Raw genomic sequence first — 21,421 nt, forward strand, 5'->3', positions numbered from 1 at the left:
CATTGTTTGTTTTGTTTTGTTTTGTTTTGTTTTGTGTTTTGTGTGATAACGTCAACTCATCACAGCGGTGCGCCCACTCGCAGAAACAGTGAGCTTTGGGCACGGTCGCCAACGTTTGGGTGGGATTCAAGCTGGGAGGAGGACGCGATCCGTTTGGCGTGCATCTGCTGCGTTTCCTCTCCACATGCTGCACCTCGCTCAGACGGTGAAGACGGAGCAGGAGAAGCTCAGCGCACAAGCACTCTCCGAAACTTCCCCGGCTGGGTGGGCACATCATCGACTGCACCTGAACCTTGGCAGGTGTTCACCGGCACACTCGTCGCATTCGTCTGCAGCCTCGCCGTCTCTGAAGTGGCTGCCTCACCGGGTCGGACCGGAGGCCGTCCGGTCTCCGATCTGGTCTCCGGAGTCGGTGCGGACTCGACGCGCTCCCTCGGGGCCAGGCTGTGCGCTTCCCGTATCAGACCGGAGCCGCCGCGCGGGCTCGACATGGACATGATGGAGAGGGAGGTCATGCACAAGCTGGAAGACATGGCGTCGGTGTATGACTTCGACCCCATCACCGGCAACATACCCGCCACCAAAGTGGAAGTCACCGTCTCCTGCAGGTGAGTCTCCCCGCTGGCGGAGGGCGCAAAGTGGGGAAGAAAGTTGCGGGAGGGTGCCGCACCCTGTTCAGACTTTGGGCTGGAACAAGTCCGATTTTTTTTTTTTTCTTCATTTTAATTTCTCTATTTCTGTCATAAGCACGCAAAATGTATGCAGTTGAACAAGTTACAGTAGGCGTTCGTAAAAATATAAAGATAAAAATAGAATCACAGGAAGATAATTTCAAATCAATGAAACATGCATGTGACTGATAAATGTTTGCACCAAATTCACCAAGTTTTCCCTTGACCTGTTCACTGCCATGCAGCCTTTATCACCTTTCTCCCTTTAGAGCAAAGTCAGAAAATAAATCTGAGCAACACAACACTTGTTCACTTCAAATACTCACATCTTATGCTTTCAATGTGGAAAAGGTTTAGAAAGTCAAGGCTCTCAACGCCCTGCTCTCAGACTATCATGCAGACACACACACACGCACACACACACACACACACACACACACACGCACTCACGCACACACACTCTTTCATGCTGGGGTTTTAAGTTGTTGAGCCATCCAAGCGAGCCAGTTTGAGCCGTGTGTGCATTATTGATGTACTGTCTGACATACAGAGAGCTCTGTGCCAGATCCCACAGCAAAGACTGATTAAAAAAAAAAACAAGAATTTAATTTTAATTACTGGTCATTTGGTGTTGCAGTGCAAAAAAAAAAAAAAAAAAAAGAGGAGAATCAATCTGGAAGGAACAGCTTCAATGGTTGAAGTCTGCAAGATTTTAAATTTTGAAAGCATAATTTCTCATTGTTGACTGAAGTAGCATTCAGATACATTATAAGTTCATTCAAGATATTGCCTCCTTCGTGTGGGTACACTATCTGTGATCATATGAAGGGGAAAAACAAGGTGATGTATTATCTCAGAAAGCACATTTTGCTCCTGGAATCTCACTTTTAATAATAAGTCAAACACTTTAAATAACATTTGAAACATTTAAGATTTTGGATGGGTTTTTTTTTTTTTTGTGGTGGAGTTCAGGGAAAAACATGAGGGCAGCTATCTGCAGGGAAGCACCTATTTTAAAAGTTTTGTTAAAAATGCAAAGCCAAAGTATGGAGTAGCAGCATGAAGAACGCTAAATTAAGAAAGTTCAAAAACCAAGATACAAGCAACAAAAGGGAAAAACGCACTTCCAGAGACATCCGGACAACATGACAAAAGATGACACAAAACAATGAATCGAGACTGACTAAAAGCTACTCTGGACAAAACAAGGTGGGTTGAATGTGGCCAAGAATTTGATACGAGGGTACGCAGACCGGTCTTGTCCAGGTCATTCTGGAGGCCAACCAGAATGACTGAAACAGGCCTATCGGACCCAGTCTGGCCAGCAGGTGGGGTGTCAAACATAAGGCTCTCAGGCATACTGGTCAGGATGACAGCTGAGATCCCAAACGCATTGTGTCCGTGTGGCCATGAAGAGTACAGACCAAGTTGCCGGAGCCAGCTCTGCCAGGCTGTAGGTGAAAAGCCGAGACAAATAGCCAGAGGACCTGCACCACCGAAGGAGAGTTGGATGGTGGCTCTCGTGACAGTTCAAGCCTGTGAGTCTTCATGTGGATAGGTGACTAGTTCAGCAGTCCTGGTTGGCCAGTTGAAACGTTGACTGATGAGTGGCACGCCCACCCAATTTGAAAAAGAAGATGGACGGGAACATTTTCCAAGATCAGCCTGGTACAGGGTCCTTGACCATTTGCAGGGGCAGAAGTAGAGAGCTGACCTGCCGTGAGGTTGGAACTCCGGTCGTAGATATTGAGGGCACCAGAAACACGGGGAAGCATACGCTGCAGGCACCACAAAAAAAAAAAAAAAATATTGTGCTGGGTTTAGGACGAGGTGATGAAACTGGCACGGGGTGAGGTTACTTGGGGATGGGGTCAACAGAATAACGTGAACTGTATGGAACGATGTGATGAGGAAACGGGGGCAGTAGAACATTATAAGAGAGACAGTATGGGGAAACAACGAGACAGGCTCAAGAGAATGACACCAACCTTTACCTGAGCACCTTCGTTGGCAACCATGCAGTGGTGCAGAATAACTTGCCAAACGGGAATCTAGGTAAAAGCTCAGAGAGAAACAAATATGCAAGACATCTTGGATTGGTTTTGGGAAGCGGTAAAACAGACTGAAAAGAGCTAGATAAAGAAGAGGAAGAGATGGAAAAATCTAAATGTAAGTTAGAATGTGGGAGGAGGTTGAAGAAGGGCAGTAACCTTCCAATATCAGAGCAATCGGAAGCTATGAGAATGTGTGGAGCAAGAATTATGAAGATATTGTGTAATGGTGAACAGAAAAATGATCACAAGAAAGGCTTGGGAAGCACCAGTGGGAGGGACGGAGAGGAGAGAACAGGCGCCCTGACTCGGTGAGTGTTGGCTTGGTCAGTAGACATGAGGGTGATCACGAGAAGCCCAATAGCGTGCAGGTTGATGTCATTTGGACTACTGTATGCCCACTTCATTCTGTCACACTTTGAGTGGTGGATTTGCTGTGGTGGAGTGCAGTCAAAAATCCAGGTGGAGCCAAGTGCAGGGAAGCAGGATTGGCAAGGCGACGAGATGTAGGACAAAGAACTGAGACTGGACTGAAAGACAATAGGGAAGTTTATACAAACAGACTGATGAGACAATAAGGCCCACTTGGACATGACACCACTGGTTGGAGGCAGCTGATTGGTCCACACAAAGAGCAGAGCCGATAAGAACAACAGGAAATACATGAAAACGTGACAAAAGAAAAAAAAAAAAGACACAACATGAAACAAAACTATATCCAATCCAAAAGAATGCAAAAGTCAACAAAAGCAGGCATCCTCACACATTCAGTGTTTTCTAACCGCGGGTGGCCTTGTCCTACATGTCCATTCTTGACATAGCACCTTGAATCACGGCGGAATAAAAGAGTTGCTGCAGTGTGTCATTCAAAGTCATCGAAAAGCTTTTGTGCGAATGTTGTAGGATTCCCATTTGTGAAGAAAAGAGACTTCCTGCACAGCTCTCCACGAATGATGATAGCTGTTCCCTCTTTTGGATAATACCCCCATTACAAATTACACCCTCTGCTCTGACAACATATTATTATCAGGACCAGTGGCGGAGAAAGTGGGTGGAAAGGGAATAAGTAAAATTAACCGAAATAATTATAGGAATGTATTTGTCTTCAAACCAGTGAGGAAGTACGGACGGTGTTTCAACGGTTATATTGTTATTCAGATAAATGCCATATTTCTTGCAGGACTGGTAGTAATCCTTCACTTCAAGCTTCAGCTGGCTCACAAACGTAGGTTTGTCATAAAGCATCAGAAGGAAAGTTTAGAAAAAGTGCAGAAGTGGTATTTTAAGAGATCACAACATTTAAAGCCATTGATGCATTTCTTATTTCAAGTTCTCTAGATATGAATATCCCTGCTGTCACACAATTCATAATTCACTTTCTGGAGTAATGAGCCTTCGGAGATCACACCTCAAATAATGCTCGATGTCATGCAAGTGTTTAGCGCCGTCGCAATCCTAGCCGCAAGTTATGAATCTGTTATAGGATTTGTATACTGTAATATTGGCCATACCTCCTGTGTGCACCTCAAATTAGCTGTCAGCTGCAATTGTACGCCTGTGCTTTACCACAGATTCCTCCCGCTCCCTTTCACTGCGCTCCAATTATGGTCTCATACATTTTCTGTCCTGACTGCTCAGTACAATCCTGAAGTTAACAGGAGGCAGTTAATTATATAGCACTTTGCAAAAAAGAGGAGATATAAAGCATGACACAATTTATTTATTTATTTATTTTATAAGGCTCACTTCAGTCATCATCACTGCTATTCCCTACATGCTATCCCTGCCCCCCACCATCAAAGTTAAGGCTTAAGAGTTAATTTTGTTGCTGTTGTTGTTTGGGAATGTTAGCTTACCTAGCCTCTCGGGGTATGGCCGAGCCTCCCAACTGAGTGCCAGTCAATCGGTAATGACATCTTTGCAATTTCTTATGAGCGAAATGTCAGCATCCTGTACCGAATTCTTTTTAAACTTTGAAGTTCCACAGTAATTTCTCATGCCAATGCATGTTTGCACAAATAAACATGCCATTCTGTATAAAGTACTATTCCATTGGGACTAATTGTACTTTTGTTATCTTGGGGTGTTTTAATCACTAAGCTTCGGATCAAAGTTCATACTGAGAGAATGAAGAGCAGAGCCAATTAAGCCATTACTGTAATGGATTGTCCTTTTCTTGAGCATGACACCTAATCACAGCCAAGCTCCTTGGGACCGTGAAGATTGATCTCATAGCTGATAAATCTCACTCTAATTGGGGGATTGTGCTCGTCGCGCATGTTTTAATGATATAGGAAACTGTTCCTGTTCTTCAGCACCGTGTTTCCCCAAGGGGGGTGGAACGTGGAATTTCTCCGGTTGTTTCCTTTACACGAGCTTCACACGGCTTTGATTAAATTCCTGTGCTAAATATCGGTACGGTCCGCATTTGCATACAGATTTGAGTTTATGAGAAGGCTGGTTTCCGCCTGCGATAGGTGCTTTTATGAATCTGGGACAGATATGAAAGCATCACACTCGGTGTAGAAAAGCCCCTGGGAGATCCACAGCCATGGCTTATCATCACTCTCATCCCCCTCACTCGCTTTCACGTCACATCTCTTTGGGTTGGAGCACTTCAGATGGAAATATTTTCTGAACCATAAAGCGATCCCGAGTAAAGTATCTGCTGGTGATCAGTCACTGGACACTACATTAGGTATACACACACCACCAAATGAGATCTAACAGCAAAATACCTCAGAGGGATCCTGATGGGAAATTCCAATTCCGTCTCATAGATTTATTAATTTAACAATACTTTCTCTGTGGCTGTTGTTTAGAAGTGGTGGTTAAGTGTACTTTACCATACTGAGAGGTTTATCGACATTGGTATTGCTGTTATCATCGTTGTTGTCAAAATCATTTCCTGTAAGTCGTTAAATCTATGAGAGCGAGTCGACCTTCTAATTGTACCCCCTTTTCTTGATGTCGATATGTCACATTTGCCTGCCACACGCACATCACAGTGTTATAAAGGCGAAGCGTGCGACGTGACCGCACACTCTTCGCACTTGCTCTACTGAAGCCAGCCTCCATTTTCTTCACTTGGGAGGCTTCACACAAACTCCAATGGTTGCACCTCCATCGTTTTACGTGCGCCTGCTTCCTCTTGTCTTTCCGATCAGACTTTTCATCCGTTGTACTTTATTTTTCCTATATCACAGCTGCTGCAGCAACACTGTGTGTGAAGTTTGACCACTTCTGTATCAAGGTGACACAAAGCTTCCATATTAAATATGAATGCATATTTTCTTCTTGCTCTGCCCTCCCTCGGTTTGTGCTTGCAAGACTCGCACAGCGTGGTGCTTTATAAAGCAAGGAAAGATATTCGATAAATGAAGTTAAATTAAACACCACACATTTTCTGTAAGGCAGGAAACCACCAAGAAAATGTCAAAGAAAGGTAATAATCTTAATGTAGGAAAATTTAATAAACATATGATAAAACATAAAATAGTTGTAACAGTTAAATAATGAAAAAAAAAAAACGTACAACAATACTTATCTTGTCTTGAAAATATTTTGTGGTGTTGTTTGTTTGGTGTTGACATTTTAATGTGCGGCCTATAAAGCAGTTGTTCCCAGACTTTATTGACTCAGAGCACACATTTGAGGTATAAAATAAACCACATAGCACAGCATCACAAAAATAAAGACATTAAAAAGCCACAAAATACTGTTCATATACTGGAATAACAGTCTCATCTTTTTTTTAAATTTTTTTCATTTTTTCACAAATTTATTTAGTATCGAACCGAGCCGTCTTTAGTTGAACATAAAACTATCATTCTATTGTATGAACTGCAACAGTGGATACAAAGATGAATTTTAATGAATCTTTTTGTTTTGTAGTGGAAGAGCTTGTAATTGTCTTGCCTGTCACCATATGTCGCTGGAAGAGCTACGTAGAAAAATAAAACAAAACAAACAAAAATTTGAATGCATCAATTAAATTAATGTTGGATCATTCCCTTTTTTTCCTTCTTTTTTTGTGTGACCTGTTCAGCTGTCAGCTCAAGCAAAATGAAGAATCTACATCCCCTTTATGCCGGAACAGTTTTACTGTGTCAAAGGGGACTTTATGAGTTTCCGCTGTCATTTCTTTGTATTTCAATTAAAGTTTGATTGAGAATCAGAGTCGGTCATTCGAACAGAACAGAATTGCTAGAGGGGTGGGAGTGGGGTTGGTGGAGGAAGAAAGGTCTAGCATCGATTATTTCCATTCCAATTCCCCTTCTTTAAAGGTTCAAGAGTTTCGAGACTTTTGTGAAACCTTTTAATTCTTTAAATCCACATTAGCTTTGCATAACTTTGTACGTTCAACAAACAAACGCTGTTGAGCAGCCTTACAGAGAAAGTGTCCCTATAAAAACAGTTATATTTTACTCTCGACAACAGATTTTCCTTCTGCTTTCTTGTTCACCCCGAAAAAGCTTCAATATTCAATACTATCCATAACGATAACTGAAAGATGTTGATTCTTATGTTGAGTTTTGCACCCTATAATCCCCCTCCCGGGTATGTCAGTAGCACTGTTCAGCTGTCAGCATCTTCATGCTTCAACAACACTAATCTGCTCTGTGAAGGAATAGTCTCATTCTTGGATCTATCAAATCTTTGCATCAAACCTAAAGTGTGTCTTACTCCACATGGACATGAGAAAGGCTGTTTGGATGACAATTGAACACAAATTATGTGCTCTTTAGCAAGGAGAGAAGGTGGTGAGTATTGATGGTGTGACTGAAAAAAGAGGTTAGAGGTTTTTGAGATCTCTCTTTCTCTGTCTCTCTCTCTGACAAACACCAGCCAAGAAAACATCCAAACTTAAAATTGAAATCTAATGTTGAAGGACTAGACAAGTATATAGAGACCATCTGTACAGTGCAGTAAATGTTTCACTCTCGTACACAGATTAAAAATGCAGTGTCGATGTAAAATTTGCTTGACTGCACTATATCGTGAAATGCTTCCATATGAAGCTCACGAATAACAGTAAACACAACCCTTTTTCTTTTTTTTTTAAAAGGAAAGATGATATATATATAAAAAAGGCCACTTTCAGCCTCTCAAACTTGTATCTATTGAGGTGAGCTGGAAGCGCCAATGCCCCACCAACATCACCCATTAATGGTCGGAAGTGAGCTGTAGTTGCCAACAAAACCAATATTGTGCAGTTGCAAGATGAGACTTTTCTACCTCATCAGGATCACATCCACACAACCGTGATACATCTTAACACTCATTGTAATGCTACTTGGAAATGAAAGATTTTAGAATTGGGAATGCAAGACCACTGGAGGTACAATTAGAAGTAATTTAGGAGTGTAGTGTCAATGTGTGTAATCAAATGGTATTGGACTGGACCCAAAAGCAGACCGAGATGGAGAAAACAGTTGGGAATGGTTTATTGGGTTTAGCACGAGGTCTAGATTTCCAAGATGTGATGATGGGCCATAGGAACCTTGAGCATGCTGGAGGCGGGAGCATGAGCAGGTGAGGGAGCTTGGCGGTGTGGTTGAGCCTCGCGGCGGAGCGAGAGACACCGGAAGGCAGTGTAGGAGGAGAAGAGCACAAAAGGATAAGTACGTACACGGCTCAGCAAGTAGTTTCATTTCCAAGAAAGTGTAGGAATACGAGAGTCAGCCGATGTACCAAAGAAGTGCGCAAATACTCTGTCGCTGCAACACAGGATCTCCCAGGCTGAAGTGCAGGTTGTGATGACTGTTGCACTAGTCCACCGCGAATCAAAAAAAAAAAAATAATACCGTTAAAGTTTGTGTGAGAGGCTTTTATAAATATACACCACACACGAAAATGATCAGACAACTTTAATCCAATGACATGCGGTGTTATAATAGTTCCAGAGTTCAGTCGGTGCACCCATTGGCTTCTGACCATGTCTTTGTTTGTGAAAATGTACTGCTAGTAGTTTACGCTGCATATACTGTGCCACAGCGGCACTATCGTGACAAATATTAGATTAGACTCCACTGCAGTTCAACAAGCAACAGTTAAAAAAAAAAAAAAAATTCTTCACACGTCTACTCTAATTAATTCTCGGTAATTATTTTTAATGTTGTCTGCCCAAATGGACTTTACATGCTGTCACCGCTATGTGAAGTCATGGTCAATTTCTACCTAATTATGTCAAACTCACACTGACTTATTGCGTCCATGTGGAGGGTGTCACACATACTGGGCTCTCAGTTTATCGGCCTGTACGCTAATCATTCGAGACAAGTGGAATCACGATATGATATGACAAGCTCAGCTGCCTGTAATTTTGTGAGAGCTATGCAAATGTTTTAATGCCAGTATCTTGGAGCATCTTGTAGTAAGCAATGCATGACTAGGTTAGATCACGTGCTTTTCTGCACCTATTCTGAGCCTGTGCTGCTATTTCAGCTTTGGCTGTGTTTCCCTCTCTGCTGGATGAGATGATTGGGCAAGATGGTCTCGTGTGGTACAGCAAAGCTGGAAATGTGTGAAAAAATGTGTGGGTGGGATGAGTGGATTTGATTATGGAGCTGCTGACACCCTGAGGGGGAACGGATAATGGATAACTAAAAAAAAAAATTGTGTATGTTGCAGTATTGCCTCCTCTCCTTATTAGATTTATAAGGATGTAATTTTATTTATGATGGCTCAAAAGAGTTACTGATGAATTCAATAGAACTGCTGTAAATACCTCTATTAATGGTGTCGCGTAAGGAAATTCTGAGCACTTTACAGCTGTTTTTCATTGAAGTGTTTTTTTTAAAGAAGAATTCATAGGTCTAGTAGTGATTTTAGCATTTTTGCACTCAATGGGGTGACTTTTGTCTTAGTTGGGGTTAAATGTTATATTTATGGTTCTCTGAGGAAGAATTTCACACACACCTCATCTTCTGCCCTTTTCTCACCACCATGAGATTGGAAATCACCATGTGACTTCTTACTATTGTAACGATTTGTAACCTTCAACATATATGCTCCATAAAATTGTTTTCTCATCCATCCATTCTCTGAGGCGCTTATTCTTACAAGGTCCCAGGAGTATTGGACCCTAACCCAGCTATCATCGGGCACGAGGCAGGGTACACCCTGAACTGGTTGCCAGCAAATCGCAGGGCACATAGAGAAAGACAACAGTCGTATTCACGATCACATTGGTATGATAACAGTGCTGAATGGACAGTGAAAGTGAATATACCAACGTCTGTTTTTTGTAGTCTGTCTCTCCATCTGTCTGCTGTCTGTCTGTCTGTTCATCTATCCACTGCCTATGTCCATGCAAAGAATAAGTGGTTCAGATAATGGAAGAATACATACAGCAGTTGCCATGGAAATATGCAAACTATATTAAACAATTATGTTTGCAGGTTCATCCATTTAAAAATAGCTACTGCTCCTGTGACAGGGAATCAAGAACTCCTTCCCAGAACATGAACCTCTCTGAGGCTTTTACAGTAGCCACATAAAACATTTAAGGACATTTGCAATTTGCTATTCCTTCAGATAGAAAGTCCTTCTCAAAAGTGATTATTTTGGTGCACATCTACATGAAAGAGTCAATGCATCTTGCTCCAGGCCGGGGTAAAACAAATCAGACTATAATGTGTGATAGTGAAGCAATTTTCTGTTTTTTGCCTCAGATTAGACAATTTCACATTCTCTTGATGCATTTTACTGATCATTTTCTGTTACACTTTTAAAACTGACCCACTTTTGAAAAGTTGTTTTCACCCAGTAAGAAAAATCGTTCATTTTCATTATTCTTTTAATCTTTCACTCAAATAAAGCAGCCCGTTCTCACAAGCACTTTTATAAGTTCTCCAGGGTAAAGTTAATACACTGTGAATTATTTTCATAACAATTTTCAAGTTTTCTTCCTTATATTTAATTTATGAATACATTACATTCATGCCCTACCCCATAATTGCTTCAGCATTACTTGTAGCCTTATATTGCTTAGTGAATCTCTATACAATGTTTTTATGTCCTAAATGTACAGTACAGTTTGTCATCATGGCTATTTTACTGGAGAAATAGAGTGGCTGCAGCTCCGGGACGGAGACAAAGCCCTTGTCTCTTTTCAACATAGTTACCCAGTAAAAATGATCCTTATTCTGTAAACCAGTTTGAACAATTGCCAATTGTGGCACTATTGTCACAAAATATAGTGCGCTTCTGAGAAGTACATTTAAGAGCTCCAGCTTGTGCACAGAACTTGCCCAAGATTCCCAACAATTACTATGGATAACGACAACTCGGAAAGTACATTCAAAAAATCAAAAAGAACCATGTCCTTCCTGTGAAACGCAATGTTCTTGGGGCTGCTTTTGTACACCTGGCACATGGTATCTTGAATCTGTACAGCGTATAGTCAAATCTCAAGACTATTAAGGCATTCTGCAAGAAATGTGCTGCACAGCATCAGAAACAGTGTCATAGTGCACAGGTTGTTAGTTATGGTGTCAAACTCCTGAAGTCCTCAGATGACACCACAGTCATCGGCCTCATCAATTCGGCCTATCAACAGGAAATGACGAGACTTGAGCTTTGGTGTGGCCAACACAACCTGCTGTTGAATGCTCTAAAGACTGTAGAGATAATTGTGGACTTCCAGAGGCATCCTTCACCACAGCTACCCCTCACGCTGTCCAACTGTCTTTTGTCAACCATCGAGACCTTCAAGTACCTTGAAATTACAATCTCACAGGACCTGAAGTGGGAGACAAACATGAACTCCACCCACAAAAAAGCCAAGCAAAGGATATACTTATTGCGACTTATGAGGAAGCACGGCATGTCACAAGAGCTCCTGAGACAGTTCTCCACAGCAGTCATCCAATCAGTCCTGTGTACCTCCATCACAGTCACAAAAAATGACAAACTCCGACTGCAATGGACAATGAAAACCGCCGAACGGATTGTTGGCACCACTCCCTTGAAGATTTGCAAGGGATTCGAACTCGAACCAGAGTAGGCAGGATCCTCCACATCCCAGCCACCAGCTCTTCCAGCTCCTTCCGTCGCGTATGTGCTACCGATCCGTCACTTTAAACTGCTCCCTTTGCACAATTGTCATTGCACTGGTCTAGAACAGTGAACCACGAATGGGTAAGGGCACTCTGTATAAGTTTAACTCAATGTGGGGCGTGACGGTCTCTTAACTGCTCTAAATGAAGAAGGCTCTGCATCTTGCACAACTGTGACTCTTATAAGGAAGATCCATCCATCCATCATCTTTACCGCTTATCCTCACAAGGGTCACAGGAGTGGTGGAGCCTATCACAGCTGTCAACAGACAGGAGGCGGGGTACACCCTGAACTGGTTGCCAGGCAATCGCAGGGGACATTGAGACAAACAGAAGGACTCACAATCACACCTAGGGGCAATTTAGAGTGTCCAAATAATTTTGGGATGTGGGAGGGAACTGGAGTGCCGAGAGAAAACCCATGCAGGCACAGGGAGAACATTCAAACTCGGGGATTGAACTGAACTTCAGAACTGTGCGGCCAATGCTTTCCATCTGATCCACTGTGCTGCCCCTTATCTGGAATAGTTCCTATTAATTGAATGTCTCTTGTTCTTTGTCCTTGTTTGTTCTTTGTTCTGAATGTCTTACCAGGGCAGCACCGACTGCCGCACACAAATTCCTTGTTTGCTGTCTCATACTTGTCCATTAAAGCTGTCACGACCCATCGGAACGAGAGTAGGACCCAAATGCAGACTCGGAAGATGCAAGGTAGTTCGGGGAGAAACGTTTATTATTTCGTGGTCGGGGATCGGGCAGGCAGTCATGTGCAGCAGCGGTAGTTGGGACGTCGGGCGAAGAGAGCAGGTGAGTGGGCAGGCAGGAGTCGGTACACGGGAGAACGATCAAAGCAGGCAGAAGTATCAAAGGAGTCAGGCTTACAGGGTTGGTCGGAGAACAGGCGAAGGTCGGTACACACGGGTTGTCGATCAGGGATACGGGAGTACTCGAACGGGACATGAAGCTCAACGAACTGGCGCGGACCAGTCGTCATCGGGGTCATATAAATACAGACTAATCAGCCCAAATGAGGCGCAGATGTGCGCCTCCCAATCAGCGCAACAGCGCGGACACCTGCACAGCCCGGGCTGGAGCGGCAGGATCATGACAAAAGCTGATTCTAATACTGACATTTAGCACGAGATTGCTAAGAACAAAACATTGGGCGATTCTTAAGTGGCTCTATTTCTACGAGCCCTGATCTGAAGCCCATTTACATCTGTGGAAGGAGCTAAAACATGCTGTCTGGAAAACGGGAAAACTAGAGATGACTAGAGTAGATTGCTCATAAGGATCACATCACCGAGAGTTACAGGTATTGTTTTACTCCAATTATGGTCTAAAATGCAAGGTGACAAAATATTAAGGGCCAAGTTTCATGAGGTAATTTTTAAAAATTACTCTGCTGGGACCATAAATACCAATACAGTGGTACAGAGCCTTAACGTATATATTTAATTTGTTATGTGACAAAGCTTATAAATAATTTACTTGCATGTCACCTCAATATTCCCCATTGAAATGAATTGGAATGCCATTTTGTTCCAGCTTGTCAAAAACCACCACAATGTTTTGTTACGAGGTTTAAATAATAATAATGATAGTAATAATAATAAAAAAAAGCAAAGCATTACATAAAAACAAAATGAATGAGTGTAAATAGGGTCACGGGCATGCAGGAGCCATCTTCGGGCGCAAGGCGCTGAACACCATGAACTGGTCGCCCGTTCATCATTTACAAGTGCAATGTAATTACTGTACTGTAGTGTTTGTATGCGTGCCTCTAAGGGGCGTGCAGGGGGACGTGGTACGGTCTCTGTACCCCTTCCTTTGGGACTGGTTGGGGCCAACTCATTATTATGCATTTGATATGGCGTTCATTCACCCATAAACACCCATAGTCGCACTAAAGGCTTAAATAGCTTGTGCTGGGACATGTAATAATAATTAGACACTGCAAAAGCGTCCCAACGCACCACTCATCAGTGACGCTGCCTTGCTCACTCCCCACATCCTTTTCAGCCTTGTTTTTTTCTGTCTTTTCTCATCTTTGTGCTTTTGATTAGTTGTTGCATGTGATCACCGGGTATCCCCTTCATCCAGCAATAGCACAATTTTGACTTTGGCAACATTACAAATATCCAAACTATCGCTGCTGCTGTGGTTCTCACCTCTTTTCTCATTTTCTGTTCTATCCCTCTGTCTGTCTGACTGCATTTTCAATAAACAGAATAATAATAATAATAAAAAAAAACAAGCAGAGTAAGTATTTCAAATGCTCTTCCTGCACGGCAAAACTGTTCCAGCACATTTTACGCTAAATATTATTCTTAACAGTTTCACGTAACCACTGTGGTTTTTTTCTTCATTAAATGGCCAGTTACCAACAATTTAGCCTACATGTGTATTGAATTACCACTAGTTACTGATATCACTTATCTGCATTGCACAATTACCCAGTCTCCTAATTACACAATATGCACATCTGCCTGACAGCTGACCTCTGTTGTGTCGGCCAACAGCCCGGTTCTCCTAGTTTGGACTTCTGGAATGATCTTAAGCCTTGACGCCAGGCTGCAAGCTCACTGTGACTTGTCTGGCACACTGACTTGGACGGTCCCCAGAGGAGGTTCTGGCCTGAATAATTCAGCAGCCAGTGGGAGGAATGATCCCACTTGCTTCTGCCATCGATCTGACGCTCAAGTAATGCCAGCATTCCAGCTGAACTCAGTGTTTGAGGTTGAATTGCTGATTTAAATTCAATTCCTGCGTAGATGATTGGTACATTATCTCTTGTAGATGATTATATTAATTCCATGTACACTGAATACCAAAGAATCTGTTCATAAAATAGATTGGCTATTGAAGAAGACGATACATTAGGGAGCCGGACTTTGGTGCGGACAGCGTGGTTTCAATTCCCGCTCATTGGTGGTTCTCAATATGTGCACTGCGACTGACTGGTGACCAGTTCAGGGTGCTGTCTGCCTTTTGCCCCCAAAAAAGCTTTGATAGGTTCCGGCACTCCCGCAACTCTTGTGAGGATAAGCACATTGGAGAATGGATGGATGGCTACGTCAGCAAGAAGATTGAGAGGCAGCTATGGTGGCTGTTTTTGAAGCCTTCATTCTATTCAGGCACATACACTTTCTCCATACCCTCCACACTCATCTACCACAGTAAACAGATTGCTCTTTCGTAGACGACCCCTTCTTTTAAATCTTCCTTTCCAATCTGTGCACATGCTCCTTTTTTCATCTCCTCCTTTCTGATTTTTTTTACTGTTTTTTTTCATTTTATCTATTCATTTATTTTTTCTTACTGAAATTATTGTTGCCACAGCAGCCAGCTCTGTCGCCACTGTTACCACACGCACGGTCCCTTTCGTTTTTCAAACTGGCATCGCTTTTTCTGGGAAGACGAGTGAGGCTCACCTTCCTATTACGATCCCTCCTTGCTTAAATGTCCTTGAGGGGAACACATTTTCTTCGGAGGCTGACTATTATTGCTGAATGAAAACGTCATTGCTCAGTGAATGTGTTACCTTCACACTTTCTCCACCAAAATTGATTTGAAAATCCTCACAACTGGAAAACTAGGTCAAAGGTTTCCAAGTGTGCTTATTTCGTGCACTTTCACTAGATAAGCACAATATGATGAACACAGTCATAATAAGTGTTTTTCAAGGACTGGTAATTCACAATATTACGGTAACATGAGTAACCTGATAACTGGTCAAAATGAAATCACTTTCTCTGTCTATTCAATGGGGAGAGTCACTGTAAGTCATGACTATTTTCATCATTTGACTCGCTTATAATGCTGTATCATTGCATTATACATACTTAAAGATTTTCATTATTTTTCTGGATGGAATGCCTGGGGGAAAAATAATACAGGATTCGACTACCTCATAGTGAGGTGTGTAGAGTCCTTTGTGAACACCCACTTAAATGAAGAAATATGATCAAACATGAACAGTAACTCACAATATAAGTGAAACTAAAATTTTAACCAATGGTAACTAAATTCGGGAAATCGTACAAAACAAAACCCCAAGGAATTTTATGTAATGTTCAGCTCAAGTATTTAAACAAGGACGGTGTTTTGATTTTGTATAAAGCCTTTGGTATTTATAACTGCAGATGTGTGTACCTTTGATTTATTTTTTGTTTACATTTCTTTTCGCAATGTTGACTAAACCAGTAAACATGATCCTTTTAATCAGTGTAACCATCAAATGAAAAATTCATACAAATTAATCCAGCAATCATGCTCCCCGCCCCCGCATTTACACAACTACTGTACCCTTTGGCGTGTGTGAGCAGAGGAGGTAAAGCTCATGTTTGAACCTTAATAGCAAAGAGTCACACTCCATCCCACGACAGCATCACAAAAACGCCTTCGGTGTCAAGCTCTCACCCTCAAGCTACACAGACTGTCCTCGTGCTGCCTTGATGTGCATTGTGAGGGAATAATGTATTGGAGATATTAATAAATAGTCGGCGTGCATGTCTAAATGAGAGGGAAGTCTCTAAGCACTTTTAAGTGTCGTTGAGGCAACGTATATAATTGTGATATGATGTGGTAAATTATTTCAGTTCATGTATTTTGTCCTTTGATCAACCAACCCTATATTCAGTTTTCATGGCCCCAGTATTTTGCTTGTTTTTGTTTTGTGTAAGTGTTATTACAGTTGTTACTTTTTTTATATTGTTTGTACAATATTATATATATATATAATATGATTTGCGTTGAAATGAGTGTTGTTTTTCAAAGTCTTAAAATCAGTACAGCAGAGGTGTATTTAAATAGGGTATTTTTATTTTACGGATTTTCACTGATCGTGCAAGGATCTGTAACGTAATCTCAGCGGTGGAGATGCCTTTACTGTTCGTATCTTGATTAAACTACACAGGTGGAACCTTGGAGTTTCGTCTTTTCAGTCTGGCGTCGTAAATTCATGCTCACTTCTTATCTAGCCCCGGTCGGGGGAAAAAAAATATCACAATCTCAATTTGCATGCCTCTTCAAATAGGAGCAGTGATCCCTTGATATTTATTATCTCCTTCTCAGCTTGCACTGACTGAGTGGAGCAGTTTGAGTGCGAGAGGCCAGAGGAGCCTCCCGTTGGCTTAAAAGAAGCATCTGCCTAATTACCAGTTGGCGGTAGAGTTACTGTACCTGAATAAAGCCTCTTAAAGTCGTGTCTGCCTATCTGGGGCGTGGTTCTCCTGCATGCGCCAAAGAAGTTTTGTTATTCTGGTCTCTTTCTGATCTCATCCACAACAATTTCTGTTTTGACTCTCATTCTTACACCCTCACCAACCCCCCCCATGCTTCCCCTCTCTCGCTCTTTTTCTCTCACACACACTTGCATTCACGCACACACTTTCTGTGACACATTTGTCTGTTCTCCTCTTGTGATTGATTTTTTTTTATCACATTGCTACTGTCTTCATGCCACAATATTCTCTTGTATACAGACACATGCTGGAGCATGTGGGGCATAACACGCACGCGCACACACACACACACACACACACACACACACACACACACACACACAATACTACTTCGGCTGAAGCTCAGATCTTTCTCTGAACCTCATTTACATCAGGGAAGTTTGTTTGAAACCCCTGTAGCATTGCCAGTAGATTGCACAACACTCCAATGCAAATCTGATGACACATTTGAAATTTTTAACGCCTTGGAATTACAGTAGTTATTTTGGTGTCCTTGTTTGTTGTTGGGACTTTTGAAGCAACAATAAATTGTATGGGAAACAATGTGTTTGCAAATCTGGCTTTGACTTCACTTTTGGAAAACTGATTGAAGGGTGGAGCAGAATTTTTATGAGCAAAGATGAATGATATGCTGTGTTTTGAGTCTCTGCTGCTACTACAGCAGCTCATTTATTTGTCTCAAATAAAAATACCCCAAGAGGCCCCAACGCACAGACTGGAATGGCCAGAAGTAAGAATAAATTCTTTGGACTGAATTGATGTGCATTTAGGTCAAATGGATTGTTGTTTGGCGTGTGCAGCATAATTCTACAATCATTTGTGTTTATTTTATCCTAATTAAATGATATTGCTTGTCTACCTAATAGAAGTTACCAATACACATAAATAGGAAGTGAAAACAGTACAGTAATGTTTCACATAGCTAATGCTCATGCACGTCCAGCCATCCATCCATTTTCTGAGGCGCTTATCCTCACGAGGGTCGCGGGTTCATACACACGTATTGGATGGAATTCTCCAAGTACCTTTCTCCTCATTATCCCATTCACAATCACCCCGCGATTGACTGGCCATCAAGCCAGGATTCAGTGATCCTTTTGCCAGCAGTCAGATAGGATGAACTCTTGTTTCCCTACAGTCCTGACCAGGACATGGTTCCACAACACTTGAGCCTAATAGCTCAAGATTTGACTTGTACTCTTATTTTTGAGGAATTGATAACCACCAGTAGAGCCATAAAAATCTGTAGAATGGTGCTTGACCGGAGTAACAAAGCCATGGTGTGTTTTTCTTTCTGGAGTTCTGCTCAGCATTCCAGAAACAGCAGTTTAAATCCTCAGGAGAGTGTTTAGAGACCCTTTCAAAGAGCTTGACAATCCATTTTCCCCATCAAGCAGGCTTCATATTAAATGCTTGCCTAAAATAGTATATTTCTTTTTAAAGGAATCACATCAATTCCATTATCCTACCTGCACCTCAAACATAGAGCCCAACAATCGATGATTGGACTGGTAATCACAGGTTAAATCTGATAACGTTGTTAGCCAACACTAAATCGCTATACAGTTAGACTGCATAACGATCTGAGTGACTTGTTAAGAGACATTTTCTGAAAGGAAACCAAACCCAAAACATAAACTTGGTTTTGTAATTTCATATTTGATAGGTGGACGAGCACTCCACTTTCAAGTCAGTAACTTCACTACTTACATCCAAACCTCCATACTTTGTTGAGGACTTTATTCAAGAACATTTGGAGCGGTGAAGAGTTGCATGTGAATTTAGGGCAGGGCAAATGTTGATGTGGGGCTGGTGTGTTGTAAAGCATCCGCTACGGGGGCCACGCTCGGCACAGGGTAATAAAAGAATCGCTTTGATGAAAATTCATTTCGGCAGATCTGCTTCTGAATAGATGAGCTCCTCCTTCTTGCTGGGTGTTTCTGTTTGAAGTCAGGGTTGATGACATCTTTCGCTTTCTATGCCCGTAGACACCTTTTAAGCAAAGTGTATTCATGTGTGTATACGGTGCCTGACTGACGATCAATGTAAATATAATATATACTGTATTGTATTTCTAGGGGCTTCTCGCCTCATTAACAGGACCCCTGCCTCCACTGACGGAAACGCATTATGCACGTTGTCTTCTCTTGAGCATGCATGCATGTCCTCAAAGGTGTGGATGTTAATCAAAGCACACAAATAGAACCTTTTCTTTATAATATGTTATTCATAAAATCATAGGGAGGGAATTGACTCTCCATCCTTTAAAAAAAAATGATTGAAGTTGATTAAGTTTGTTAATTTTCCACTTATTATAATTAACACAAACTGTATACAAGCAAAACAAATGTATTTACTCATTATCTGTTGGCAACTTATTCCATTTGTACACAGCATAATAACTAAATGCTGCTTCACCATGTTTGCCTTGGACTCCGCAATTCACTATCTGACCTGAGTCTGTCGATCTCAGAGCCCTGCTGGGTTTATATTCCATAAGCATTTCTTCCATGTATTCAGGACCTAAACTATGTAACAATTTTTAGATCAGTAATAGAACTTTCAAATGTATTTTAAAGATGACTTGAAGCCAGACTTTAGAATTGGAGTGATGTGCGCTGACCTCTTTGTGCGTGTCAGAACCTGAGACGCAGCTGTTTAGTGATCTTTTTGGAGAAGATCATTACAATAGTCAAGTGTACCGTATTTTCCGGACTATATGTCGCTCCGGAGTACAAGTCGCACCGGACATAAAATCCATAGAAAAGAAGAAAAAAACATAAATAAGTCGCACTGAAGTATCAGTCGCATTTTTGCAGGAAATTTATTTGATAAAATCCAACATCAAGAACAGACGTCTCATTAAAAATAATGACGAACAATTTAAAATAAAAATAGAATAGAGGCAACAACAGGCTGAACAGTATGGTTACGTTCCATGACACAACTGAGAACGTGCCTGGTATGTTAACATAACATATTAAGAGTTATTCTAATAACTGTAGCATAAATAACATACTAGGAAGTTTACCAAAACCATCTGTGTCACACCAAATACCCAGTAACTAAAATCCAATGAAATCTTCATCCTCTGTGTCATTTCTAAACAAGTCCGCCAACTCCAGAGGTAGACGATGCGCCGCTTCCTCTTCTACTGCACTTACGTTAGACACATCGTTGGTGACACGACCCACCGACCCAAATGCAGGACTCGAGAGACACAGCGGTAATTCAGGAAAAACGTTTATTGTTCCAAGGTCGGGGATCAGGCAGACAGTCAGGTGCAGCAGCGGTAGTCAGGACGTCAAGTGTAGAGAGCAGGTCCGCGGGCAGGCAGGAGTCGGTACACGGGAGATCGATCAAAGAAGGCAGGAGTGTCAAAGGAGTCAGGCTTACGGGGTCGGTCGGAGAACAGGCGGGGGTCGGTACACACGGGTTCACGATCAGAGATACGGGAGTGCAGGAACGGGGCATGAGTTGCAACGATCCGGCGAAGGACCAGTCGTCCCCAGGGTCCTATATATACTGGGTGTCGTTAGATTTCATGAGGCGCAGTTGTGTGTCTACTGACTGGCTGGCCACGCCCAGCCCGGGCTGGAAGCCAGGAGCATGACAGTTGGTTGCAGTTACAACTAGCCTATTCCAGCCTTTATGAATCCAGACAGGATGGTTTTGGTTGTCATGGAAGCCCATCCAATGACTTCCCGGAAAGTTGCATGGTGGATTCACGCAGAAGCTGTGCTCTCGCAATGATGCAGAGACAATTTGTCCTAGTGAGGTTGCTGTAGTCCACAGGCTTCGGGTTGAACTCCGATCATGTCGGAACAACTACGTAACTTGAAACGCTTTTGACAAAGGTCGCTTAAAGAAAAAAAATATGATGAGTACCGAAGTTTTCAACAAGAATGGACAGCCTTCGTGGAGAGGGAGGTTTCTGCTGTGTCTACATTCACAGATAGGCAGTATGCCAAAGCATTCGTCCTCGATGTTGCCAATAAAGATTTTACCAACTTCACATAAAAACAAGCTAATCAAACGAATAAAAGACATGCCTTTGTTGGCAAGATCCGTTCACCATCGTACCATCATGATGGCAAATCAAATTGAATTACGTTCATGATTAACGCACGGAAGTCTTAACGCCTGCATGAAGCTTCATCTAACAACGTATGACAAGTCGCATTCATGGTAAGAAGTACTTTTGTCATCATTGATTAGCAACATGATTCTTCTTCTTCTTTTCCATTCGGCTTGTCTCGTTAGGGGTCGCCACAGCGTGTCATCTTTTGCCATCTTAGCCTACCTCCTGCATCTTCCTCTCTAACCCCAACTGCTCTCATGTCTTCCCTCACCACATCCATAAACCTTCTCTTTGGTCTTCCTCTCGCTCT

At 42.1% G+C, this 21,421-nt stretch overlaps 1 protein-coding gene across 2 annotated transcripts in view; it reads left to right on the forward strand.

Moving 5' to 3' along the window:
• Positions 1-513: 513 nt before the first annotated feature.
• Positions 514-21,421, forward strand: part of cpne5b (copine Vb) — a 116,926-nt gene continuing 96,018 nt past the window's right edge. For both annotated transcript variants that reach the window (XM_061832777.1, XM_061832778.1), the window contains exon 1: positions 514-608. In XM_061832777.1, coding sequence (XP_061688761.1) covers positions 514-608 — 95 coding nt within the window. The remainder of the gene's footprint in view (positions 609-21,421) is intronic.

This window comes from Syngnathoides biaculeatus, chromosome 10 (assembly GCF_019802595.1).
Source record: "Syngnathoides biaculeatus isolate LvHL_M chromosome 10, ASM1980259v1, whole genome shotgun sequence".
NCBI lineage: Eukaryota > Metazoa > Chordata > Actinopteri > Syngnathiformes > Syngnathidae > Syngnathoides > Syngnathoides biaculeatus.